Source organism: Syngnathus typhle, linkage group LG20, assembly GCF_033458585.1.
Source record: "Syngnathus typhle isolate RoL2023-S1 ecotype Sweden linkage group LG20, RoL_Styp_1.0, whole genome shotgun sequence".
Classification (NCBI taxonomy): domain Eukaryota; kingdom Metazoa; phylum Chordata; class Actinopteri; order Syngnathiformes; family Syngnathidae; genus Syngnathus; species Syngnathus typhle.
Window position 1 is genome coordinate 400,098 of NC_083757.1, and position 27,641 is coordinate 427,738.

Below are 27,641 nucleotides of genomic sequence, written 5' to 3' on the forward strand. Positions count from 1 at the left end.
AGCAGCAGCAGCAGTTCATGATCTTGCCAACATTGTGATAAGCAGAGCTCAAGCGTCAGGTGACGGACGGCTCTTGTTGAGAGTGCACAAGCCTGCCTGGCTGGCTGGCTGGCTGGCTGGCTGGCTGGCCCATTTTTTGTACGAGAAAAGAAGCAGTACGCTGATATTTTGGACATCTACTTTTTCAATGGCACTGCACCAATTCTCTCTCCTGAAAGTGAACGATGTCAACAATGTGCCAAATGAGAAAGTCATGCAGCCTTTGTCGAATTTGTTCTTTGTTGAAGACATTAAAAGTACATGTTACTAACTGCAAAATGACCCCCCAAATAATAATATCTTTCTTTCTTTCTTTCTTTCTTTCTTTCTTTCTTTCTTTCTTTCTTTCTTTCTTTCTTTCTTTCTCTCTTTCTTTCTTTCTTTCTTTCTTTCTTTCTTTCTTTCTTTCTTTCTTTCTTTCTTTCTTTCTTTCTTTCTTTCTTTCTTTCTTTCTTTCTTTCTTTCTTTTTCTATTTTTTGTTCCTTTATTCTATTTTTCTGTGCACTCACGCCATGCCTACAAGCGCACCTGATTGTGCGTAATGGAAACATTCCAAAATGAGTTTCCTTTTGGATTTTGTCTTGTACTTGCATTTTATTTTATTATTATTATTTTTTTTTTTACACATCCCCTTCTGAATATGTTATCTGCGTCCGAATTTTGCAGCGACGTCATCAGCGAGCGAGCGAGCGAGCGAGCGAGGTATTATGGGGAAGGAGAGGAAGGAAAGGAAGGAGAGCAGGGAGAGGGGAGAGGGGGGGCAGAAGCTCCACGGTGGTGAGTGTGCGTGTGTGTCTGTCAAATGTTTGTTATTGTGTGTAAAATCGGCGCATTTTTGTGGAAAGTGAACAAGATTGAGCGAGCGAGCGAGCTGTAGACAGAATTTCATTTGGGCGCACGCACGCACGCACGGAGCAAGCGCGCTACGAGTTGGGAGTGAAAAACGCTTGCTTCTCTTCTCTTGCCTTCCCTTCCCTTGCCCCCCTAATTGTCCACAGGAGCCATGCACTTTTGCACTGAATGCAGCCACGGAGCCTTCAGTCAATGTCTTGAGTCAGCCTGCTCGCTCATCCAGCCGCCCGATGCTTCTCGTGAGTACAACTAACAATTGTGGCTGTTGAACTTTTCATTTTTGTCTGTGTGAGAGTGTCGCATACGTTTGCAGCACACTTTGACACGATTGCTGTGATATTAGTGACGCGTTTGGAGCACGTTCCAACGCGAAATGTTCTCGTAGGTTTAAAGGCGCCCAAGCGCGGATACGAGCGAGCCGCTGTTGCTGTAATTAAGCACTTGCTTGCATTGCATGCTCGCCTGCCTGCCTGCTTCCTTGCACGTGCATGCGCTGGCTGGCTGGCTGGCTGGCTGGCTGGCTGGCTCCCATCTCAATGCACCTCACCTGAATGAGACAAGCCGCTGAATGTCGACATTGGGCTCAAATGCTGTAGTATTGTCTTTTCCACTGACTACTCCCCTGATTTATTCCTGCAACTAAGTGCATTCCTTCAAAGAAGAGTCCATCATCTCTCATTCATTTCAAGTCAAATGAATGTCAACTCTGGCGCTGTTTAAATCCGGGGTCCAGCGCATTCCTACATGTTTTCCGTCGTTCAACAGACCTGATTCAAATGATCAGTTCATCCTCACGTTCTGCAAGAGCCTGATCATGGAATCCGGTGTGTTGAACGAGGGCAACTTGGAAAACATGTCGGAATGGAACTATTTGCGGCCTGCTGGCAGATGAGATGAAATTGTGACTTTGGCTCCGCGAGACGGAAGGCTCGAGGACTTTTCTCCTCCGTCCGTCATCCTCGCGGGTAGTACTTTAGGAGATCAACTTGGGGCCGTTGTTCTTTTCCCGTGCTTGGAAATGCTTCCATTCCTTGTCAGCTTTAGTTTGTAAAGTTGGGAGGGTTTTCCTTTCCTTTCCTCTCCGCTCGCTCGTTGGGGTGAGATTTGCTGCGCTGCCTCAGGGCCGATCCGTAGTCACAACGGTTGCAGGCAGGCAGGCAGGCAGCGGTGAGGGTGGTTGCTGCTGATTTATGCTTGCCTTCACCGCTTAGTGTTTCCTATAGTTTATTGCTTCGTTACATTTGCCCCCGACCGACTATGGTATGTTTCACTTTGAGGCAAGGTCTTGGTTTACAGCACTTGCAGCGTTTTCCGCTGCACTTTGCACTTTCCTCAAGGCTAGCAAGAGAATGCCACCAATGTTTGGACGCAGGGAGGCTGCATGCGTGTGGAGGTCATTGTACGCCAGAAGTCTCGAAAGTCTTGCTCCAATAGGAAGGAAAAAGGAACAACCATTTGCTTTGAGTCAAGGATTATAAAAAGAGCCTTCAGCTCATCATAAATCAGCTTGATGTTGGCATGAAAACACGTTGCTTTATACGTTACTAATAAATAGCCAGCCAGGGCATCATGTCTATTGTTTTTTTTCCCTTCATCCTGTCAATGAGGCTGGTGGGGCTTGCGGTGACAAGCTGTGATGGGAACCATACGAGACAAACCATCATTGGTGCCTAATCCACACACAGGAGAGAGAGAGAGAGAGAGAGAGAGAGAGAGAGAGAGTGGATGTGAATGGTGGTTGCTAGGCAACAGCAATCGCCACATTTGCTGCCTTTTGCAGTCAGAGGATGACAGTGATTCTTTTTTTTTTTTGTGTGTGTGTGTGTTCACTTCCCTGCAAATGAAGTCCAACATTATTTAGTGTTGTGTACACAAATTGAACGCTACCATTTGCAGCATCCCATTCTCGGAGAATGCTTCATATATAGGCAGCAGGCACATGCAGGCCGGAGGCATTTTATAATCTACAAACAAGAAGAGCCCGCCCGGTAAAAGTGCTACACACTCTCCTTGTTCTCTGATTGCCATTTGTCACTAATGTCTTCTTTTCTGCCATGCAGCCAGGGGCTAGCAGCTAGCCGCTAGCTGTTAATATTGCTCATATTCATGAATATATATATATATATATATTTATATATATATATATGTATATATATATATATATATATAGATAGATGATTTTTTCATCATTATCGATATGTGTATTTAAAATCCGATTTACTACACATAGTATACTTCCAATTGCACCGTCCGTCTCCACTCCATTTTGACCCTATTTTGCCGATTGTGACTTTGAGAGGCAATAACTCCGAGGTGAAGCATTGTTGAATTTTTCAAATGCAATGACAATGAGCCAGCCCAAGGCTCATTTGCATGAGAATGAGATGTCCTCTAAAGCAAATAGATCATATGTGATGTTAGGTAAGCAGACGCGGTGCATTCCTTTGGATTGCCAACGTGATGATCATGATCTGGCCAGTTTTTTCTTTTTTTCCATCTTAATAGAACCGATTCATCAATAAGTGAATTGTCATACCGTTTATGTTGTTTATTCTGAGACGGAAATAGTGCTGGCTGGCAGCTTGTGTCAAATTGTCTCTTTACACTAAACGCCTCATCCTCTTTTGTGTTTGTTTGTTTGTTTGTTTTTCTTCCAGGTGGAAAGATGGTGGCGTTGGTTCTTCTTTTCTTCTTTGCTGCGTGGCCCTTACTCAGCGCATCTGCACACAATACATCTGCTGGTAATGACCATGCTCCCGCGTTTGTTTTGGGACAATGTCACTGCAGCAGCAGCCAATGGAAGAGTTTGCAGAAATGTTGACTTTAGCAGTAAAGATTGCTGCCACTGCTGTGCGATGCCCGCTTTCAGCCATCTCAGCTTTGATTCATCCATCGAATGAATGAAGTTCTTTCCTGTTGGCCACATGCAAGGAGTTGTGAGTGCGCGTGCTTAGTAGATGAGACATGAACAATTGAGTTTGCAAATGCAAATCAGACTTCATTAGAGCAAGCGTCGGGCTCCAATGTATGGCTTCATTTGGTTTTTCAGAAATCCGAAAGGCTTGCGCGTGCGTTCATTTCGTCTTCTTCCTCCACCCAGCTTTTCCTCACTTGTCAGTCAACATCTTTGTGTGTCTCCAATGGCCCGGCCCGCCCCCCCGTCCGTCTTCTTCCAAGCCAACTCTCCTTCATCTTCCATTGTGTCCTTCCTCGCTCTCATGGTCTCGTCAGTCCTCGCCACATCCCATTTGGTCTTCTTTCCCTGCTTTTGTCTCCCCATAGGATGCACTGCCGATTCTCCAATCACTCACTCACTCTCCGCCACTTGCACGAGCCATTTGGAATTTTCCCCAACTACTTGCTAAAGTCCTCGCGTTTCCTCTTTTCTTAACATCCACCGTTGACACTGTGCATTCGTTCCAAACGATCTTTTTTCTCTGCATGTCGCCTTGATGGTTTAGTTTGTGTTCAATATTCCATATTGGCGCCCGGACCTTTCCGTCTCTTACATCAGTCAGCCTCTTTGCATGAAAGTCATGTGGCGAGCCGCCATGGAGGCGAGGTCAAGGGCCATTTTACGCCTCTATCGAAATCCCAGCAACATCCATCCACCTATGTGAGGCGACGCTCATGAATATGGGCTGTAAAGTCATCCTGCTTATTATTATGAGGCTTTTCATTCCGAGTGAAAGCACTGATGCTGGACTAATACCCGCAGGCAGCCACGCAGGCAGGTAGGCAGCCACGCAGGCAGGTAGGCAGCCACGCAGGCAGGCAGGCAGGCAGGCAGGCAGGGAGCCAGCGAGCCAGCCAGGCAGGCAGGCAGCTGTCCTAGCCGTGTAATATAATCGTTCCAATGGGAGTCACGTCCAGTGGTCTTTCCCCATGATTTAATGAAGCGGATGTTTAGCATTTGCTTGAACCTGTATGGCACCACAGGCTGCCTGTAAATGGCTGAATCATCCATCCCTGAGGAAGAATTGGCTTTGAATCAAATTGTGCTTTGCAGTCAATCTATGACAAGAAATGGCAGCACGCGCACAGCTCCTTCCTTACTGCATGCTTCCAGATTGATTGATCTTTGTCTTTTTCCCCCCCTCTGTGCCGAAATGGATTAGTGATGCCTATAAGGCGGCAAGAGCGAGGGGTGCGCATCAAGGTCACGCCACATCTCCATCAAAGCTGGGCTGACCTCTTCATCAAAGAGTCTCTTCCCATTCTTCTGGCATATTTCTTCCCCCTCTGGTGGCATCTTTATCATGCACTGCCAGCCTCAGCCTCAGCCTCAGCCTCCCACAGTAATATGGCTTTTTATTAAAAGGCTGCTCAGGTTTAGCAGACTGAAGGTAGCTACTAGCTTAGCTCGGCTTTGCCATGTATTGCACTTTCTGATTGATGCTCCAAGTCGTCATTTCAGTCCACGTCTCTATCTTCAAATCACAAAAAGAGCCAAAGTGAAAGTGACAGCACACACATGACAGCTAATTCCATCGGCATCCAATGCATTCCTTCATGTCAAATCATTCACTGTAAATAATAGACACATAAGGCAGAAATAGTTGGAAAATGACTTGTGATTTTGTGCCTTGAGCTCTCTGTCTGTCTCTCTGTCTCTCTCTCTCAGTTGTGACCTCCACTCTGAATTGTATCCGTCTTAATTATTGTTGTCTGTGCAAGTCATGCATGGCCCAGATGGCTCCATGAAGTGAGTGGGCTTTTCATGCCACTGCAAGCACAATTGCTTGCCTCTCCATTGACAATGAAACTTTGATGTCAAGCTCAAATGAAGAGAGAAAGCACACTTTGCTTGCAGGACTGACTGACTGACTCATTGATGACTCTCTATGTACATCTGTCAGATTGAAAGTTAAAGTTAAAGTTAAAGTTAAAGTCCCAATGATCGTCACACACACATCTGGGTGTGGTGAAATTTGTCCTCTGCATTTAACCCATCCCCGTGTGATTTTAATCCATCCCCTGGGGGAGAGGGGAGCAGTGAGCAGCAGCAGTGCCGCGCTCGGGAATCAGTTGGTGATCTAACCCCCCAATTCCAACCCTTAATGCAGAGTGCCAAGCAGGGAGGCAATGGGTCCCATTTTTATAGTCTTTGGTATGACCCGGCCGGTGAAGGCTCCATCGATTGTTTATGTGGTTGGAGGCCAACAATTGTTTGCCATTCCTCGTGTGCTCGCCCTGCCCGCTGCAATAATAAGCACAAAAGGCAGTATGATGTGACCATAAAGCGAGGAGCCACTTTCTTTGGTTTGTCCTTGTATTGCCACTGCGACACCTGATTGTGCATCTCTCTCTCTCTCTCTCTCTCTCTCTCTCTCGTAGGTTGTGCTATCATCCGTCCCCCCAGAGATGGTGGTATCAGATACAGAGGCCTTACACAGGAGCAGGTGATTCATGCTTACTACCAATTGCGATTACGACTGCAGAAAGCTTTGTGCAGAAAGCTTTGTGCAGAAAGCGTTCTGCTTCCCGCGCACACATGCCCACATTTGCGTCAGTTCATGGAAAAGCCTTTATCGACTCGCAAGCGGACAAATTATCAATTGGCACATTCATTAGATAGCTGAATATGAGTAGGGGCTGGCTGAGGAAAGACAACAACAATTCCATGCCTACACACGGACTGGAAAGAATATGACATCATGGCGAATAACAAGAGTTCTCCTCTCACATGAGTATTCATTGAAGCGTAAGGCATCAATGCCGGGAGCTCCTTCTTCGATACCTTTGTTTGCAACGCTGCCTTGAATTGTACGTGTAGATTCGAAGTGTGCAGGTCGTCCCCGTTGACTATGAGATCGAGTACATCTGCAGGGGAAACCGTGTGATTGCGGGACCCAAGGTCAGGAAGTGTCTGCCCACCGGCACCTGGACGGACCTGGACCAGCAGAGCCGATGTTGTGAGTGCGAGCGAAAGGCATCGTTGCGTCACGTCGTTGTTCCAAAGGAAACCTTTGCCTTTCTCCTGGCCGAGCCGCAGTGTTGTTATGCCCTCGGGTGTGGACGTCTTTGGAAAACGGTCGAGTGTCTTCGTGGCCGCCGGGGCTCCCGGTGGAGGCGACTGTGCTGCGCTATAGCTGCCTCCCCGGATTCATCTTGATGGGCCCAAACTCCACGCAGTGCAACAAGTTGGGCAAGTGGGACACGCCCAAACCCGTGTGTCACTGTAAGCGCAACACGGCGACCTTTTGCTTGTCATTCTATTCCAGTTCTATCACAAAATGGGATCTTTCCTTTTGCTCCATGAATGTCATTGATTGATCGAATTGTCTTTTCCATATCTTGGCGTTTTCGCTCTGAAGATGACAGACATTTCAAAGGTAGGAGCATTTTTCTTTCTTTCTTCCTTCCTTCTATTCTATTGACTGCATGCAGCTGGAATGTTTTCCTTTGCCGACTCCACCTTTTCTGGGAGTTGACGCTACTCCATTCCCAAGTTTGTAGATGCTGTCACCTAGTGGCCTTTCGGACTTATTGTAAGTCCCAGTCAAATGGGGAAAGAAAAAAAAGAAAACCAATGGTTCACCCCAACTGGCAATACTACTTTGTACCTCAAGATGGCAATGCTGCATTCTTTACATTTGGGGGGGGGGGGGGGGGGGATGTCAGAGTCAGAGTCATTCGGTCTGGCAGGCAGAGCTAGAACACTTGAAATGTCATGATTATTCACAATAGAGGTCATAACATATTGATAGGATGGATACACACACTGTATGGCATCATGACAAAATAGAACAAAGATGGGCACACAGTTGTAGGAATAACTCAAAGGTGTCATGCACTCACTCGTATGTCGTTACGTACGGCGCAAGAGAATATCTCGGGGTGATTGATGAATGACTGTGTCACTAACCCAATGTGTCAAACATTTGCTGGAGCTAGTAGTGAAGGGACACTCATTCACAGAGGATGCAGAGGGCCATAGCCAAGGTGAAAGCAAAGAAGAGCCCGGAGATTTATGCTTCCAGGAATTGCTTTTGCGGGTGTGTGTGCGTGTGCGTGTGCGGCGGCTCTTCGGCAGTGAGAGCGTCATAAAGCTGCCTGGCCGGCGGCCGTATGTATATATATTCAAATCAAAGTGTGTGTGCACCTTCATTGTTTTCTGCAGCGCATGCTTATGATGATCGAATTGTCTATATGGGTCCAGATGACAGTAAATGCGTGGTCGTTTGTCCTGAGGGGATTTAGTATGTGTAGTTGTTGCAAGGCTTTATTGTTTTCCGGCCGTTAAACCGAGGCAGCAATGATTTGACCGAGGGGACCTACCTGCTCGTGTGTTTGTGCAGACATTAGCATCTTTTAATTAAGACTTCACTTCCAGCGTAAATCCCAATGCACCTCCACCTCCGCTCTGTCAACCAGGAGGCTAAAGGTCAATTTTGCATGTCTGCCTGCGCCTTTTGGCCGCTCTCTTCTTAATTGGGCGCTTCATAAGTGTTGATGTATTCAGCTCATTTGGATGTCTCTCAAATGTTCCCGTTGTTCCATTGATTGGAATTCAAATGACTGTTTGGAAATCCCAAGATGAGTTGACTTTCATGAGCAGTTTACAACAGGCTCGCTCGCTCGGTTGACGAAAACCGCTTTATTGGCCCGACTCCCAATGATAATACATTGTGCGTCTGTCGATCTTGATTGCAATGCAGCTGAGTGAAGGAGCCTGAGGGGAAATACGTAATGGAGTCCAACGGATGGCGACTATCAATGGAAGGGTGGACTTGATGCCGTTTAGCAGAAGCCAAAACAGAGGCTCTGGCGGACGGTCCGTTGATGATGATGACGACGAAGCCTTTGTTGAGACCAGCAAGCCATACTTGTTTGGAGACTTTTCTGCCTTTCATGCCTCCAGCGCTTGCCTGCCACACTATTGCAATCTCCCTTGGTTGCTTGTACGTCAAGAAAGAAATGCTTTCAAGGCACAAGTCCAATGCGCGCATGTGTATGGGATGTTGTTCTAGCTCCACTCGATGGTCCCGTCAGAATGATGGACAATTGCACCAAGGTGCCCAGAACAAGTTGGAGTTGGTGAAGGATGGATGTCTCAGCCAAGCCCTAGCGAGCCTTGATTTATCAATAAGTTGAGCACAAACGAGAACCAACAATAGCTTTTTGAAAGCCTGTTTCAGATACATTTTGAAAAACGTTCCTGATGACGCGCCAGAGAATGAGTTGCTTATTTCTTTTTTTTTTTTTGCTTGCCTAATATGGTCACCTGCAAAAGATGGCCTTTCCATTTGATGTGGAGAAAAAAAAAAAAAAAAAAAGCCCGATTGCTTCAGCGACATCACAGTCACCGTAATCATGATAAATAGGAGCGCCAGAAATAGCTGCGGCAGCGGCAGCGGCAGCGGCAGACAGCCAAGGAGATTACAAATGGTTTTATGGACGGACAGACACACTGCAGATAACATTAACATTATTACTTTGTTCACAAGTCAGCCCTTTGGACGACGAGGAGAGACGCTGCAAGGCAAAGTGGAGGAGATGCATACGTAGGAGTGAAATAGAGCACAATGAGCACGTGTCAAGTGAAGACAAGCCCGGAGAGAGGGCACTAGGAAAAAGGACAAGTCCAAATCTCATTCTTCCAAGATCCAAAAACGCTCAAGTTACATTTCAAGCCAGCAAATAACGGCCTCGATTGTGTGACGGAGAGCTCCGTCGCTCACAGCGTCTCATCCGCCGGCCCGCGGGGATCTTGGCATGGCGTCGAGCCCATTGTGCCGCACTGCAGTCATCCAGCCAACCCACGCAACGCAGCCCAACAATCTGGCCCGTGTGACCTGGCAACCGATCGATTGAGGGCTTTGCAGGCTGGCAGCCACGCAGCCATGCAGGCAGCCACGCAGGCAGCCACGCAGGCAGCCACGCAGGCAGGCAGCCATGCAGGCAGCCATGCAGGCAGGCAGCCCCCGGCCGGTCAAGTCCTGTCTAGCAAAGCCGTGCCTTTCAAAGACAAAGAACAGCGAGCTTGTTACTTTTCCCTCCCAATGACTTGGCTTGCTGCAGAAGAGGGAGTAGCGAGCGTAAATCAGGATCCGTCTAGTTATTTCCAAGATGCTTTATTCTGCTCAGGCGTCGTTTGATGATGATGATTTGTTTTTTTGAAGAACTCTTTGGGCTGGTGGAAAAGCTCAAATACCTACTGTCAATTCTTCTCAGCGCTTGTGCGCCAGTGACCTGGCAGCAGCAGCAGCAGCAGCAGCGGCAGCGGCGTAGCAGTAAATGGCGATATTTGTGCAGCCGAGGTGGGCTCTTTCTGCCAAGCGCGCCACGTTAACGCTGTCCGTGGCGCTCTGGATTCAAGAGGGCTGCTAGCGCTTTCTCTCGCTTCATCATTGTCCCACAGAGCGCAAAGCCCATGAATATCAGATGTAGCCCCCAGCTTCTGGAGTCCTACCAAGACAATGTCTCTCCCTCTCCCTCTTCTTCTGACAGATGTCAGGCACAGGCAGGCGAGGCGAGGCGGCAAGGTGAAAAGTGCAGCAAGTAGCGCTACAAGGCCAACGCAATGCACTACTTCAGCTTTTGCCTTTCAATGCATAGGATCATCTCGTATCATGTGTGCACGACCGACTGACAGGGAACTCTCTCAAAGTTGAGTCAAGTATGAGCATCCAACGAATTGGGACAAATGATTAGTCAAGGTGAACAAGATGCCATAGGTGTTCATTTCCTAACTGTTCTTTGTAACAGTGTGGTGCAGCAGATTCAGAATTGGATTTCCTATCCTCACAGCATTTCCTGTGTGAAGTTTGCACGTGCCATTTTGCTTGTGCAGATGAAAGCACTTGAAAAGCTTTGTTCCATAGATGCCCTTGCTTACCTGGGAGTTTCAGCGGCAACAGCCTTCTTGCACTTGCTTGAATTGTTTTCTTTTTTTTTTTCCTGTGCGCTCGCTGTCATTATCTCTTTTTTGAAGGGGACTGTAGCCCCAGGTATGGTTTCAAATGCCATTCTTTTCCACTGGCTACATATGCATGGAGATATTTTACTCTTTCAACATGCTCTTAGGCTTTTCCTCCAACCTATTTTCGATGAAAAGTCACTAAGCTTTTGCCACTTCATTTTGCCTCGACTGCGGGACTGGAGAGGAGAGGAGAGGAGAGGAGAGGAGAGGAGAGGAGAGGAGAGGAGAGGAGAGGAGAGGAGAGGAGAGGAGAGGAGAGGAGGAATGAGAGGGATGCAACAAGTCTGACTCCAATGAATTCAATCACAGCCCATCTGTAGTCACATGACAAATATGAATGAAGCCTATTTCCTTCTGGATGACCATGAGGAGCATTTCATGCAATTGGGTTGAAGGTGTGTGTGTCTTTTTGGCGCTGAGGGCAGGAAGCTTAAGATAAACGAGCAGGGCTGTGTTATGGGATTGCAAATTCAAAGTGCTTTGTGAAACAGAGAGAACATCCCTCCTCCTCCTCTTCTTTCTCTGTCTCTCTCCCTCCCTCCCTCCCTCCTCCTCTTCCTCCCCTCTCACGCGCTCCCACACGCGGCGGGCGGGCGGGCGGCTGTTGCTGCTGCTGCTGCTGCAGTCAAACCTCAGTCGGACACGTTGAGCTGAGCTGAGCCGCTCTGCTCTGCGCACCTCTTGTCCGTTCTCCTCTCTCTCCCGTTCATCTTCTGGGATATACGTTTCCATTTGGCCACCTTTGCGCGAGCGAGTCCTCCGAATAGATGATGCCGGCCGGCCGGCGTGCTGCGGCGGGCGCTCCCTCCCTCCCTCCCGAGCCAACGTGCCAACGTGTGTCGTAACGCGCCTTTGGAGCGGAGAATGTAGGCGGGCTGATGAAGCGATGCCGAGGCGAGCCCAGGGGATCTGACTCTTTCAGCCTTCTTTCTTCACGATGGATTGCGTTCACCCCATTTTCCAACACCGACTGTTAAATGTGAAGGTTTCAGAAGCTTGACAGGCAGCCGACTTGATATCCAAGTTGGAAGTTCTGCTCTGCTCTGGAATTTCCCACCGTTTGAATGAACTTTCCATCCTGGTGGTGAACTTATGCTGCATTTTGGTCAAATGCTGTCTTCTCCGGTCGTCTCTCCAAAATCAAACAAAGTGCCAGCGAGCGAGCAGTGCAAACGGCAGGCCGTTCCCAAGGGCAAATGAAATTCATTTTTCCGGCCTCCATCCACGAGACACGGCTCCGCTCAAGTTGGCTGGAGGAGCTCCGATAGCATGGCCGGGCTCGGGCAAAGCGGCTCCGGCCCCGGCCGGTGCCTGACCCTGGCTGTGCTCCTGTTGTTGTGCCCCCATCCAGCTCCGGGCAAGAAGAAGCTGTACATCGGCGCGCTCTTCCCAATGAGCGGAGGCTGGCCCGGAGGGCAAGCCTGCCTCCCCGCCGCTAAGATGGCCTTGGCTCTGGTCAACCAGAGGAGCGATATTCTTCCCGACTACGAGCTGGAGTTGATTCATTACGATAGCATGGTGAGTAACTTGCTCTCTCTCTCTCTCTCTTTCCTGCTGATTCTTTTGACAAAGTCCACTAGTATTTCAATGGTGTGACTGACAATCTATATTCACCATAGCCGGGCCGGGCCGGGTCACGGCAAATACGCAATATTGGAAGTATTTCTATTTTTCAATCACATTCTAAGATTGTGTTCTTGAGGCATTTCTAATATTCCATGAGCTGGCCAGAACGGGCTGGCTGGCTGGCTGGCTGGCTGGCTGGCTGAAGTATGATGAGGCTACCCAAATTGGAAGTCCGGTAGCTGGCGCAGTCAGTCTAAGAAGCTTATCCACTTGATGGATGGATGGATGGATGTCCACTCTCTGGAGTAGTTGAGGCACGAATGCTACACTCAGCTTTCGCCAAGCCTTTATTGTCACCCAGCTTTGTTGCCCTTATGGCATTCGAAACAGAGACAAATCAATCCAATTAGGGAAATGAATTTGGTTTTGCTGCAAACATTCACACTGGTCCGTCCACCTTTTATTTCCCGGTGTCCGACAACGTCAACAACACTGTAAAAGAATCATTGATGATTTGACTTGCGTGGTGATTCAAATTGGCAGACAAAATATTCCTCCAGTTCTCTTTTTTTTCTCATGTTGTTCAGCAATGAAGATGAATGGCCTTGTCCCAGAACATTACTTCCACTGATGACTCAAGAGCAGTCCAAAGTTTGGCTCATCTCATCAGTGCACGAAGCTTTTGTCATTTCCCTAATCTTGGCCCAAGTATTTTCCGATTGCGGAGCTCGTATATTCCCAATCAGGATGCCCTGCGTTAAGACGGCGCATTATTTTGTCCCCTCTAAAAAAAATCGGTAATGACACAAAGGCACGGGGAGATAGATGCGCTGCGCTGTGACGTGCTGCTGGGTGCTCTCAAAAGTATCCCAGTGTTTTGTCCCCATTTCAAACGCCAGAGGCCAAGCAGCGAGGAGGCTGTTGGCTGCCATTGGATGGGAATTGGCATGACAACAGTAACCTTGGCAACTTGACTTCAAACAAACACTAGTTTGGCTCTCCGACTGAATCAAGACCGCACGCACGCACCAACAAGAGGAGATGAGTGACGCTTGATTTTCGGCTGGAAAGTGACGCTGAGGTTCATCCAAGAAATAGCGCCTTCGCTCCCTCCCTCCCTCCCTCCCGGACGGACGGACGGCCTACCAGCCTGCTTTGGATTGTTGCTCTTGTGCTATTGATTGTTGAATATAGAAGAGCTATACGGCAGGGTTCACCTGATGTCTTATTACAGAAAATGAAAGTAAATAATGATTCATTGAGAAAAGTGTCAAAGGTACAAGGCAGCTGCATATTTGCCAATGCAATATCCCATCCCGTCCCAGCAGCTCACATCAGGTGTCCAGGGAGCGCTCTTGAATCAACCCGGCCAGAGTGATTAATATGCCGCATTTGGGTGATTAGAATTTCGTTAATCTATTTCCACCAATATGATTTGCGCGCCGTGTCTCGTCCTGCCTCCATCGTGACAAACGCGATATGCGGGGGAATCAAATCATCCAATCTGAGCTTGGCAGCTGAAAAGATTTGTCATTGTGATTTTGAATCCCAAACAAAAGAACATGATGGATTTTTTTTCAACAAAAAAGAACTCATCCCTTAGTGGCCACATCTAATAATGATGGCCATCCCAAGATCCATAAAAGCAAACATCAACACTGAAACTAACACATTTGTCATGCATACACAATGGTGGGTTTTTTCACTGAGGTACTTTCTTTTTTCCATGCAGTGATATGAACTCATGATAATGGAGCAAATAATGAGTGAAAAGCTAAGCAAGACAAGGGAAAGCCAACCCTGTGTGTGTTTTGCACTTGGAGACGTGATTAATATGCCATTAGCATTATCACTTAAATTGCCTATTGACTTTTCATTTACTACAATTGCGAAATGGAAAGCCAGGCATACCATTTGGATGTGTGACTCCAGGTAATGGAACTTGACTGCTAGGTAAATGTTTTTCCCTGGCCGGCCAGCCAGATGGGCAGATGACCTCTGCCTGTCAGATGACCTCGAAACATGGCTCACCTGGCTTTCTTGCCAATGCATGTGGGCAACCTTCACATGAGAGCTGACATGTTGCTATGTCTATTGAGTAACACTTAAGTCACTTCAATGTGATCCAATCCATTGGTCTATCCTGCTGAAAGTCAATATCGACTAAAGTAGCGCTTGCGCCTTGCGTATTGACCGCTAGCCGTACTATTTGTGTGTGTCGACAGTGCGATCCCGGAGAAGCCACCAAGCTCCTTTATGACCTTCTGTACACAGAACCCATCAAGATCGTACTGATGCCCGGCTGCAGCTCAGTGTCCACGCTGGTGGCTGAGGCCGCTCGCATGTGGAACCTTATCGTGGTGAGACTCGCCTTGTATCCGTGCAAATTGGAGTATCTGCACAAAAGAGAAGAAAAGCATTGGTGCGCATTAGAAACAAACAATGTCCTTTTCTTTCTTCCCTGGCCGCTTTTCAAAGGCTGGGCTCTTGCAACTTACAGCCTGCTGTAAATAAAGTCAAGCACGCAATGGAAGCATTACAATCCCCTAGAAACACTTGAACGACATCATCACTTACTGCACTTTGCTCATTACACTTACTGCTGACACAAATGTTTAAGCATGCGGAGGAGGAAAAAAAAAAAGCAATGATGTCATTGTCTTCTGCTTGCCAAAGGTACACTCGTGCATTTTTCATGCAGTCGCTCAGCTGGCTATTTACATGAACGCGTCGGCGCGCTCGCCAGCCGACCACGATATTGTCTACTGTTGTGCACGCGGGGCTCGGAGGAGGTTGGGATCCTTTCCGTGAAAAGCTGGCTCACTTCAAGTGGATATTTATTCACGGCGCCGAAACACTAGTCACACTCGTATTCCCACCTGCGGTTAGTTTAACGACATTCTTCATCCTATCTATGGGCCAGTGAGGGAATAATAAATCAAATCGCCGTTCACATGCAGCATGACTAACAATTCCTCTTTTGTATTATTGTTGTGCCTGATTTCCCTTCATTGGTTGAGAATCTTCTTCTTCTTGCCTCCCAGTTGTCGTACGGGTCCAGTTCTCCAGCTCTGTCCAATCGTCAGCGCTTTCCTACGTTCTTTCGCACTCATCCGTCGGCCACCTTGCACAACCCCACTCGAGTGCAGCTCTTCCAGAAGTGGAAGTGGACCAAGATTGCCACCATTCAGCAGACCACAGAAGTTTTTACATCGGTGAGCGATCGATCGATCGAGCTTTGTGTTGTGTTGAAGCATGCGATCAAAAGCAGTGATCCGACAAACAAACAAAGAAAGAATGAAGAGAGAGAGAGGAAGGAAGGAGGCTTATTTATGGTGGTGCGGTTGCAAGGTGACTTTGGAAAGGACATGGGCTTGTTTTGTTTTTCTTCCTTCCTTTCTTTCTCATTTCCAATTTGCTCAGCGCTCCTCATTTGTCACCTCCCCTTATCTGTCCCCTAGCGAAACGGCCACGGTGAGCTTTGTAAACAAGGCGCTCGTCTTCTGGTTTCTTTCTTCGATTGCTTTCCGTGGCCTCCCTTTTGTGTCTGACTCTTCCGTATCGCCGTGCCTTTGCCAGACCCTGGACGATCTGGAAGAGAGGGTGAAGGAGGCCGCCATTGAAATCAGCGTCCGGCAGAGTTTCCTCACTGACCCCGCCGTGGCTGTCAAAAACCTGAAGGTGCCTCCAATTCCCAAGCGCACTGACTAGCTTCTTTGATGCTGCAGCCAGCCGCTTGCTGCAGTTTACAGACGGCCACAATCCGTTCGCTCTCCGTTTCCACTTAGCTTTCATTTGCTACAATTTCAAATGTGGATGGAGGCATCTTCCTTTACATTTGCTCTATTCACTCCAATTGACATCTCTGGCTAATTTGCCATTTTTCAGACTTGCCGCCGCTTGTGCTGAGAATCACACACACACACACAAGTGTTTGTCTATCTAGCGCAGCCGAGTCCAAAAATAATATGTTCCTGCACGTACAGGCTGTCTCATGCGCTCTGCTTGCATCAACGCTGAGAACGCCAGGCAGGCAGCTTTAGATGAGTGAATGTGCAGCAGCCTCTATACAGCTTGCGGCTGCTGCGGCTTTTGTGGTTAGCTTAAGCTCCCCGTTATGTGTCAGCGCCGGAAGCAAATATTGGCTGGAGCCCATACGCGTCGCGGTGATAGAAATACGTACACTCTTCCAAATGTGGGCCCATTTTAGACCGGGAGGGATGGAGGGAGGGAGGGAGGGAGGTAGGGAAGGGTTTTTTTTGGTCAGCACGACAGGATCATCTCAACACACTTTGATTCATAGGCATCAATAATGCATGTGGTTCAAGCTCATTATCATTTTAACAGTCAGTTGGGAGAATTGAATTTTGTATTTCAGCAGGTTGCACAAAGCAAGGTTAAATAGAATACGCGCCTCCCGACTTGAGCGGCCCGCTCCGAGCCCCGACCTCAACCCCGTCTAACAGCTGTGGAATCCAGCATTGTGAGCCAGACAGACTCCCGCCGTTGGTTGTCCAATATCCCCACAGAACCTGGCCTCAGAGGAGCACAACCTCAGGAGTCGTTTGTTTATAATTCCAACATTTGTCAGATAAGACGTACGCCAGTCACGGAATTTTGCCCGCCCCTTAAATGATCTCCTTTTGCTAATCAGGAGAAGCAATTTATTGTATGCATGTCATTCCAAACCCACAATTCTATTATTAGCCTCACTCGATTTCTTATTGCAACTTTGATTGGGATATTCAAATGTCTTCCTTCCTTCCTTCCTTCCTGGCTGGCTGGCTCACACTCTCTTAAGAATGACCTTGCCACAAACGCTGGCCTCGATTTAATGTGCAGGATTAATTAGTTGTTGGAATGGAAACCATGGCAACAGCACTAATATCGCCAGGGGAGAGAAAGTCGCGGTTCAGCAAATCCGTCCGTCAGTCCGTCCGTCCACACTGTGAGGCCTGTTGTTCTTTTCATGTGCAGCCGGCTGGGTGGGTGGGTGGTTGAGCGAGCGACTGACTGACTGACTGACTCTCTTTTCTTTCTCCCTCTTTCAAGCGTCAGGATGCCCGAATCATTGTTGGCCTCTTCTATGAAACCGAAGCCAGGAAGGTCTTTTGCGAGGTCATTTTTCCTTTTGCTCTTCCTGATATTTATCGGCCGGGCCGTGTGAGCTTGCCGTCAAAAAGAAAGAGAATGTTTGAAAAGTTGATTGGCTGCTTAAAGACGGAGCGAGAAAGAGAGATTTATTTGAAGTACCTTATCAGTACTTGACATTTGGGAGCAATAAAAGAAAAAAACAAATAGGACCACACAGCACATAAATTCTCCTCTCACGTCCAAACTCTCATTATCTCCAAACTCCTCCGAGGTCTAAGTGACCCAGCTAATGTGAAATGATCTTCCGGGTTATGAATGTTATGCAGTGAATGAGGAGCAGTTGGACTCAAAGTCCCGTCACATGCCGTAGTGAGTCAATTCACACAAAACCAGGCCTTCCTACTTGACTGAAGTAAGAGGACCTAAAACGACTCCCTGCCTCGTCTTTCAGCCCCCCAAATGATCCCTATTAATATGACAGTTGTTGCTCCTGCGTCCCATGGTCAGGTTTACAAGGAGAAGCTGTACGGGAAGAAATACGTGTGGTTCCTCATCGGCTGGTACTCGGACAACTGGTTTAAAATCAACGATCCGGCCGTCAACTGCACGGTGGAGCAAATGACGGAAGCCGTGGAAGGTCACGTGACCACTGAGATTGTCATGCTCAACCCGGAGACCGTACGAGGAGCTTCCAACCTGGTGAGACATGGGGAGAGGTGCATCATCTAGCCACTGAATATTGCTCAAACGGTGTCTACTAAATGATGCTAATATACAACGAACGGTCAGACAGACATTCAACATGCTTCGATAGTGCCTGCTATCTTCCAAGCGCCACTTGTACTTTCTCTGATGCATTTGTGAAACTAGCAACCATCTGGCAAGTTTCTCTTCTCCCTCAAATGAAGGCTTGCTTTTTTGTTGTTGGTGGTGGTGGTGGTTGTATCGCAAGAGCTAGTGGGAATGTCACACCTGATTAATTGCAATTTGTAAGTCTCAGGAAATCCATCAGACTTTTGGAATTTTCCGCTGACTTGATCGTCAAACGCGTGGAGTCATACGGTTGCGTGGTACTACTGTAGTGTGAGACGACAACATCTGGAGAGAAAAAAAGAATCCACACCTTCCTATGAGGATGCAAAGATGGCGTACGGATGATTGCATCTCCAGCTGCATGGCGCCACGTTCTTCTGGTGTAGCGTAAAGGCCATCATCACAGCGGCAAATGGGCCGACCCGACCAAAAGTATTAGCGCCCCGCTTTGTGCCGTTCTACAATATGGACAGATGGATTTCTGCCCCGCTGGTTGACGTCTTGTGCATAATCGAAAGAAATTGCAACGGGCACCAAGCGAGTGGGACGAAAGGCGCCTCATCTATTGTAACGTGCTTGAGCTCTGTTCCCGCGCCTCGCTAAAAGTCGCGCGAATGTTTTTCTTTTCCAAACGTGAAACTGGAACGCAGAGAAGGATGGTATAAATGATTCAAGAGTGTCGATTTCAAAGGCTTTGAGAAGGGAGGGAGGGAGGGAGGCGCTGCTCTTTGCTGGATCCGAGAGAGAGACATAACAGCGGTCATTATTGGTGACTTTTGGACCACTGACTATTTCCCTTCTGGGTGAATCATCCGCTTTCTTAAAAGCGGCTGCGTGTGAATGAATAATCAATACTCTAAAAGATGCGAGCCTTTTTGTTGTTGTTGTTGTTATTATTCTACGATGCACATCAATCTGTCTTGCTTTTTCTTTCCAGACCTCCCAGGAATTTCTTGAGCAGCTGACGTCAAAGCTGGGGGGCAAAAACTCAGAGGAGACGGGCGGCTTTCAAGAAGCTCCCCTGGCTTACGACGCCGTGTGGGCTCTGGCGCTGGCGCTCAACAAAACGGTGGGACCTCTGAAGGCCAAAGGTCGGCGCCTGGAAGATTTCAATTACAACAACCGAGACGTAACGGCCGAAATCTACCGTGCCCTCAACACCAGCTCTTTCGAGGGAGTTTCGGTGAGTATGAAAATGAGAGGGATGTTGTTAGCCAGGGAGGGAGGGAGTGAGGGAGGGCGGGAGGGAAGGAAGGAAGGAAGGTGGAGAGAAGTGCCAACATTCAAATTCAGCCGTTTCTTCCAGGGTCACGTCATATTTGACGCCCAAGGTTCTCGGATGGCCTGGACTCTAATTGAACAGCTCCAAGGTACACGTCAGCTTGTTGAAAATGGAATTGCTTACAATCACGTCAAAAGAAAGTCTTAATGTCACGCGGACGCATATTGAGGTGTAGCTGCTCATGTAAAAACATCGGAAAGGCATATTGGAAAATATCCAAGATGTCAATCAGTTGCACATTTATTGGAAATGATAGAAGAAGATTGTGACTGAAGCTCAAAATGTCTGCCACCATATTTGAAATGAGTTTGCCTGAGCAATAAGTCTTGTGATATTACACTTGGACATTGCCAGCAGGGCTCGCTCAGTCAAGCACGCTCACATTTTCTCTTTCTTTCTTTCTGTCTGTCCGTCTTTCACAGGAGGAAGCTATAAGAAGATCGGCTACTACGACAGCACCAAAGGCAATCTGTCCTGGTATGGGAATGACAAATGGATTGGTGAGAATCATTCAGCTTGCCTTCTTTCTTTTCTTTTCTCTTCTCTCTCGCTCTCTCTCTATCACTGTCTCCGGCCCTCCTCCTATAGCTTCTAATGACCTCGCACCCTTCCAAGTGGTCCATCCTTCCTCGTCAGGCAGGCTGGATTGTTAATGATCCCCATGGTATGGCGGCGGCGGCGGCGGCGATGTGAGCCACCGCAGTTAAACGTCACGCTAGGCAGCAAATACTCCATTCCATTTTCTAATTATAAACGTGCACTTGAAGACAGTGGAAGTGATGCAATGAATGGAAGATGCCGCTTGAATTGCAATCGGGGCGCTAATAGCATGGGTGACCTTGACCAATGAAAATGCCTTTCCCAATCACTATGGCAGAGGCAATGCAGAGGTGTGTCATTTCAGCCACCCTCAATATCTTGCGCCAACAAATATGGAGAAAGAATGTGAAATGGACTATTCCGAAGACGGAGCCATGTCAGCCAAGCAACCTTTCCCTCTGCTGAGGGAAGGGAAGGGAAGGCAGGGGATGGATGCACTGACCTCCACAAATGTTCGACTCGTGCGTGTGCGTGCGTGCGTGCGTGCGGTCATGCACCCTCCAACGTGTCTGCCTGGGCCATCTGGACGGAAGGTCAACAGATGCTTTTGGACAGGGCAAAAGCCAGTTAGCCGCTCTTTGCTGTGTGCCAGCCAGCCAGTCACCTCTACAAAGATGTCCTCCTCTCTGCTCGCCCATAAAAAAATAGCCACAGGAGACTTTTAGAATCCAGCCCATTTGTATGCTTGGTTACATACTACAGGCATCCAAATTTGATGATGACCGTTTGCGACCATCGTTGCCAGCCAACATCTTTTGCAACCTTGAACTCCTTACTTGTGCCTCTCTTTCTTTTCTACACACACTGGAAACAAATGGTTGGGGTGTGGGGGACCAAAAAAAAAAAAAAAGACTCCAAAAGAATGCATTCAAAGAAAAGAAGACTGCTTCCATGGAGGAGTTTTGGATTGGCTCAAAGCTTAACCTAGCTAACTGTGTACAATTGTTTGCCCTTCCCATATGTGGGCTTCTCTCTCCTCTGTCTCACCTCAGTGTATTTGCTCACTATCTCTACACCGCTGCTGCATCCATCGGTGCCTTACTCTCATATTGCCTTGGTAACCATGACGGGGCTTGTCGCCATGGTAACCTATATTCCCATCGCACCATCAAGGGCAGGGGGAGAGAGCTTTTAGTGTGAAGCTGATCATATTTTCTTGCACGACTCCCTCACAGGACTTACATGTACACACACAGAAGTTGAGTGAGACCTGAGAGCTGAAAGTCAGTAGTCTCAGCAAAAGCCAAAGTGGTTCCGGTTCTGTTGAAATGACAAAGTGCCCGCAATGTTTGGCTTAGGAATTTGTCATTTCCTTGATGGGCCCATTCCCTCGCTACCTCCCTCCCTCCCTCCCTCCCTCCCTCCCTCCAATGGTGAAGTGTCGTCAATGTGTGATTGTCTTGTCATTGTGTCTCCTTGCTAGGCTCTGGCCCCCCCGCAGACCAGACCATGGTGATTGAGGAGTTTCGCTACCTCTCCCAGAAGCTATTTGTGTCCATGTCTGTGTTTTCTAGTGTGGGAATCCTGCTGGGCATCATCTGCCTCACTTTCAACATCTACAACAGCAGTGTCAGGTAGATGATTTGATATTCTTCTACTTGTTCATACTTGACAGACGACGGTGACAATTCGGGAGCCGCCCTGCTGTCTTCTTTCTACCTGGCCGCTACGAAAGAGCAGGCGGCCATGCAGGCAGGCAATATGTATGTCGACATTTAGTCGCTCATTGAAGTGCCTTCATTTGCTCCAAACGTCGAAATATTTGATGCGCCTTATTTCCGAAGGGGTTTTATTTGTGAAAGGGTTCGAGGCCCGATTGATTTGCTTCTATCCAACACAGAGCCTGCTGGCTTTTTGGAGCCGCTTTCTTGTGCTTTGACGCTCACTGCACTTTGGGGTGTCAACTTTTCCCTGGCAGAGGAAAACTTTCAAGGCTAAAGCACAGTTAATGGAACAAACATGCAAATAAAGGGGCAAGAGATTTCCCAGCGGGCTTTGGAATGATTTGATAAAAAGCAGCTATCATGAGATTCAGTGTTTTGTTTACATGAAGCACGCAGAAGAATGATGAGGTTAGGCGCAAATTGGACGTGCAAATGTTGCGGCTGCTCCACGGAAATTCATATTCAAGCCACAAAGGCCGTGAGAAGAAGTGTGACATCACTGTACGAAGAAAGAGGAGAGGCCATAAGAAGCATATGAAGTCAACTACTTTGCCTCCCGGCTCCTGGATTAGGTCCATTTGCTTGCTCGCTGGGGCTTTCGACCATCATGAAGCCACCCATCATAATACAAGACTCAACGGGACGAGCTTTGTCTGTTTAGCAAATATTGACTGACTGCTGATGTATGGAGTTGAAGGAAGGAAATGTTTGTGGCTTGTGCGCACGCAGGTATATTCAAAATTCCCAACCCTACCTTAACAACATGACGGCGGTGGGCTGCATGATGGCGCTGGCTGCCATCTTCCCTCTGGGCATTGATGGCCTTCATGTCCGCAGGAAGCATTTCCCTGTCGTCTGCCAGGTACGCTCTCTCAATTACGCCATTTTCTTGGGAGCAAATGCACAGTTGCCATGGAGACGGACGGTCGGTCGGACCGGGCTTTGGATAGCCATTTAGACGGTGGGTGCAGCGAGGGAGGGAGGGAGGGAGGGAGGGCAACCTGAGCCCCAACTATCTTCAAATTCCAGACGTTATCGGCATCCTCGTACGTTATGCGATGTACCAGCAACATTTGCTCAGCCCTGAGCACTTGACAATGGGCTGACAATGTATTGAGCAGCCAGGGCATTGCTCCTGCTTAATATCCTGCTTTGCTTTGCTTTGCTTTGCTTTGGCACTGGCAATACAAAGCAAGCGCCATGTAAATATACCTCCCTCCACAGTTAATCCTCGAGCTAAAGTCTCATGAGATATCACGCACCGTGATGACTCAACGTTCATTTGGCTTAATGCTGTCAAGTGCATGTGTGAAGCTTCTTTTGCCTGTCTTTGCTTAGTTCCGTCTCTGGCTGCTGGGTCTGGGCTTCAGCCTCGCGTATGGAAGCATGTTCACCAAGATCTGGTGGGTCCACACGGTCTTCACCAAGAAGGATGAGAAGAAGGAGAAGAAGAAGGTAATGGGGAAAGGCAAGCCGGAGATGGGATTGACTCTACGTAGTATGTCTGAGTGGCAGCCAAGCTTCACGTTGAGCTTTATTGAATCCTCCTCATCAATGTTCACGGCATGGGTCGGCTCGGTGTTGCCATTTTTCTCCACGTAGTAAGCCCTGATGAAACTTTTGAAATCCTTCTATTCTTAATGAGGAGCCTGACACCTATTCCCCTCTGGATGTCTGCTCTTTTTTCCCCCTCCTCCTTTCTGTCCTGGCCCAGTGCTTTGAGGGCAAATTGAATTGGCCGGTGTTAGTGACGGATCGTTGTTGTTGTTTTTTTTCGGAGCGGCTCTGTCTGGCGGGGCTTCACAAATGCATGGAGATTGTTTCCAACGTCTGCCTTTTTCCGCCCCTGCTGTAGCACCTGGAGCCATGGAAGCTCTACGCAACCGTCGGCGTTCTGCTCGCCGTCGACTTTTTCTCTCTGGTCATCTGGCAGATTGTGGATCCTTTACATATCACAGTGGAGGTATGTACGATGAGTCCCGTCGCAATCTGGCTCATAGAAATGAGGAGGAGGAGGAGGAGGAGGAGGACATTTCCCTGTCTTGATGTCGTTTGCACGGAAACAGAAGTTCACCCGAGAAGCCCCGAAAGGAGACCTGGATGTTCTAATCCAACCGTTATTGGAGCATTGCACTTCTGAAAAAATGAACACCTGGCTGGGTAGGTTGAATATTTCAACTGAAATGTATTTGACCATTTCCTGTTGCTTCTTGAATGAACGCTGCCAAAAATGAGAGACGAGAGAGATTCTGGTTTAGTGTCAACATAAGGGCTGCAATAAAAGATTCACACTGATGAGGAGTTTCACTCTGGGCAATTTTTGTCCCCCCCCCAACCCCCCACCCTTGTTAATTGTAGCCGAACCAATGATTGATATGTTCTATTCATTGGACTAGGGAAGCAGTGGTGTATAAATTGGACTGACACAGATATTGGCTCGATTGTGTCCACTTTGAAAAGCAAGCGTCTCAATGTTTGTGCGCAGGCGTGGTGTACGGTTACAAAGGCTTGCTGCTGCTGCTCGGCATCTTCCTGGCTTACGAAACCAAGTCCGTCTCCACGGAGAAGATCAACGACCACCGAGCTGTGGGCATGGCCATCTATAATGTGGCTGTGAGTTCCGCAAGCGAAAGGCTTGAAATAGCATATATATATAACATGCCAAGACACACAAATGTATGTTTGGTGTCACACTGGTTCCTTTTCCTCTGGCCAAAGTGGAGGCCCGCTTGTCTTTTTGCAATGCTGTCAGCCATCATTTGACAGCTTCGGCTTTGCACTTTTGGCAAACATATTATGGCCGTGCCCAAACATTCCATTGAATGTTTGGCCATCCGTGCAGACACCTTGGATTTCCAAAATCAATGTCATGAAACTTGACACTATCTAAATAAAAACATTGTGTGTTGAGTGAATCCAAAATGACTGAAGATCCTGAAACATAAAGTAGCTGACGTCTGTTAGCGACTAGACAGGGCTTTGTTTTTGGCCTTGGATGGAATCATCAAGAGGCTCCACTTTGATGGATCCATTTGTCCTCTGAGTAATTGCATTTGGGCCCTGAAGGAGACTGCTTGGCTTGGCTTGGTTGTCTCTGAAAAGAGTTTTCTCGTTGACCTACCTGCAATCACATCAGCAGCGCACCGTTGCAATAGAGACACTCTCGTATTAGGATTTGAATTCATTTGGCTTCTTGCAAGTTGTGCACATATATTGTATACGTATATACATTGCCTTGGATTTGATTCGTTTCTATGGAGACAGATTGAACAAAATAATCGATTTCCTTGAATGTCAGTGGCCATGATGAGCCTTTTGTGTCTTTGGCTCAGGTGCTGTGTTTGATCACCGCCCCTGTCACCATGATCCTGTCCTCTCAGCAGGACGCCTCGTTCGCCTTTGCCTCCCTGGCCATCGTTTTTTCCGTCTACATCACCCTGGTGGTTCTGTTTGTTCCCAAGGTAAAAGCACACCAGCGTCACTTGTTTGAATAAATGGACGTAGGTGTCGTCGTCTGAGCCGCTGCGAGCATCGTCCGTCCGTCCTTCCGTCCAGCCGTCCTTCCATCCATCCATCCATCCATCCATCCATCCATCCATCCATCCATCCATCCATGCGGCTGGCTTTTGCAGATGCGTCGTCTGATCACGAGGGGTGAGTGGCAATCCGATGCTCAGGAGACCATGAAGACCGGTTCGTCCATGAACAACAATGACGAGGAGAAATCCAGGCAACTGGAGAGAGAAAACAAGGAGCTTCAGAAGATTATACAAGAAGTAAGACAAACACGTTTTTTTGTTTTTTCAACACATGACCCACACGGTCAAGTTGAATGAATGAACGAACACTACACCTCCAATAAATGCACTGAAGCTGCTTTTGGAATGAATTTCTCAGAAAGAAGAACGCGTATCAGAGCTGAGGAACCAGCTGTCTGAGCGACAGGCCCTTCGATCCAGGAGAAGGCCATCCACCGTCTCCAATCAAAACAACAGCGCAGGCCAAGTGGGCATGCCCGCCACCGACCCTCGATCCTTGGCCCCGCCGCCGGGCTACCCTGCGCCCGCTCCTGATCTGCACGCCGTCCCGCCGTCCTTCGGCAATTCCTCCAGCCTCTACCGGCCCGACGGCAAAACGGGCCGCAATAACTGTCACGCCAGCCGGCTGCAGATGCTCTACAAATGAGCTGAACGGAAACCGGCGGGGGGCGGGGGGGATGGGGGCTTTTCCTGACGCTCCACGTACCACGTGTTGACGGATGGACCAAATAAGGTACGACGCCTTCAAAAGATTCAGACACAGGATGCGATTTTGTCATATCTGAGCGGTGAGTCATGGAAAGTAGGATTTTAGAAAAGTGTTCCTTGTTGACACTTTGCTGAGCTTATCTCCCCCCCCCCCCCCCATTAAGGGCGAAGCTTTTGCCGAGATTTAGTCTTCAAGCAAGCCGTTGACATTTTGCTCCTACTTTTCCATAAGCAATTTTTTTTTACTATAAGTCATTTCAGAGTATGTCGCAAAAGAACGCATGAAGAAGGAGGAAAATGACTTTGGATGCCTTACCACCACCACCACCACCACCACCACCAATCATCTTCTGACAAAAAAAGTCCATTTCATGCACTGCTCTCCAACCTTGAGTTGGAATAAACACACCATTTCCTGACTTCTGATACGACTCCACCTGTTTGCTCCCTCATTCTTAAAAGTAAAAACGTAACTAAAGATGGCTGCAACATCATTCTCATTTTGACATTCCTGCTTTTGTCCCATTCCGGATCAAGTTGACAGCCAGGCTCCACATGCAAAGTGGGCACCAAACATTTTCTCGCCAGCTCAAGCAATAAATGGGAAGATCTCATATTTTGCTGGTTACACAGACTCTGTTGGCTTCATTTTGAAATGTGGCATTATTTGGTTTGCTGCCGTTGGTTTTTTTTTTTTCTTATTGCACATTACTTTCTCCGTTTATGGTATTTTTTGGTTGAAGGAACAGAGGGGGGAAAAAATCATGGCTCTACTGTTTAGCAGTTCCATAATCTGGTGTCAAAAATGTGTTTGAATGATGTGGTTTGATGGTGTAGTGTATTTGAAACACATTTCCTTTCACTTTAATTGGTCTACTACCAGCAACAGATTTATTCATGTTCCCAAATTGGCATTGAGACTCAAAAAGGCCATTTGGTGCGGAAATGAGAGGCTTGGGTGTAATGACTCTAGTTTTGTGATTGCATCTTGTGATACCATACAGCTGATGTCATATTTTCAATGGTGGTCAAACCTTTCACTTTAGAAACTACATCATTCTAAAAATCGACACGTTCAAAAACAAACAAACAAACCAACCAACCAACACTTATTTGAATGTCTATTGTCAGTCAGATCCATTTGGTGTCAGGGAGCGTTTTGTTTTTTCTTCCTCAAACCAACAGCTCTTCCCATTTTGACTTTCACTTCCAAACGCTTGGCCAATAAAAAGAGGAACAATGGGCTAAAATCATCCTAAAACCGAAACCAAATGTAACGTAAGAGATTTGACGGTGCCGATGATCTCCGATTTCACATGAAAGTGACCATGAAATTGCAACCACCTCGTTGATTTGAAATCCTTCATTTCAATAAAAGGAGACCTTAACACTATGCCGTTGTGATGTCAGCATTTGTCCGTTGCGCAATGGGACACAACGCACAGTGTTTACAGTGGGACCGACCGGCTGGCCTCCCTTCACTTGTTCCGTCCACCCTCGCTGAACCACTGCACCTCCCTCACTATATGAATTGTGGATGACCATGTACTACGATGGA

General features: G+C 47.8%; 1 protein-coding gene across 11 annotated transcripts; it reads left to right on the forward strand.

Moving 5' to 3' along the window:
• Positions 1–729: 729 nt before the first annotated feature.
• On the forward strand, positions 730–27,476 carry gabbr1b (gamma-aminobutyric acid (GABA) B receptor, 1b). Of its 11 annotated transcripts, none has more exons than XM_061267638.1 (25): positions 730–817; positions 1,039–1,131; positions 3,550–3,633; positions 6,230–6,294; positions 6,669–6,807; positions 6,888–7,073; positions 7,210–7,227; positions 12,169–12,335; positions 14,609–14,743; positions 15,428–15,598; positions 15,963–16,064; positions 17,436–17,501; positions 17,985–18,176; positions 19,228–19,473; positions 19,597–19,660; positions 19,995–20,072; positions 21,596–21,746; positions 22,566–22,698; positions 23,175–23,291; positions 23,692–23,799; positions 23,903–23,996; positions 24,322–24,449; positions 25,169–25,297; positions 25,469–25,612; positions 25,734–27,476. In XM_061267638.1, exons 1-25 carry the CDS (start codon positions 748–750, stop codon positions 26,019–26,021), a joined length of 3,168 nt encoding a protein of 1,055 aa, XP_061123622.1. In that variant the 5' UTR covers positions 730–747; the 3' UTR covers positions 26,022–27,476. The 11 variants fall into 11 exon arrangements, with proteins under 11 accessions (XP_061123622.1, XP_061123623.1, XP_061123626.1 ...); XM_061267639.1 differs by having other exon boundaries at positions 23,906–23,996; XM_061267642.1 differs by lacking the exon at positions 23,175–23,291.
• The last annotated feature ends 165 nt before the right edge of the window (positions 27,477–27,641 follow it).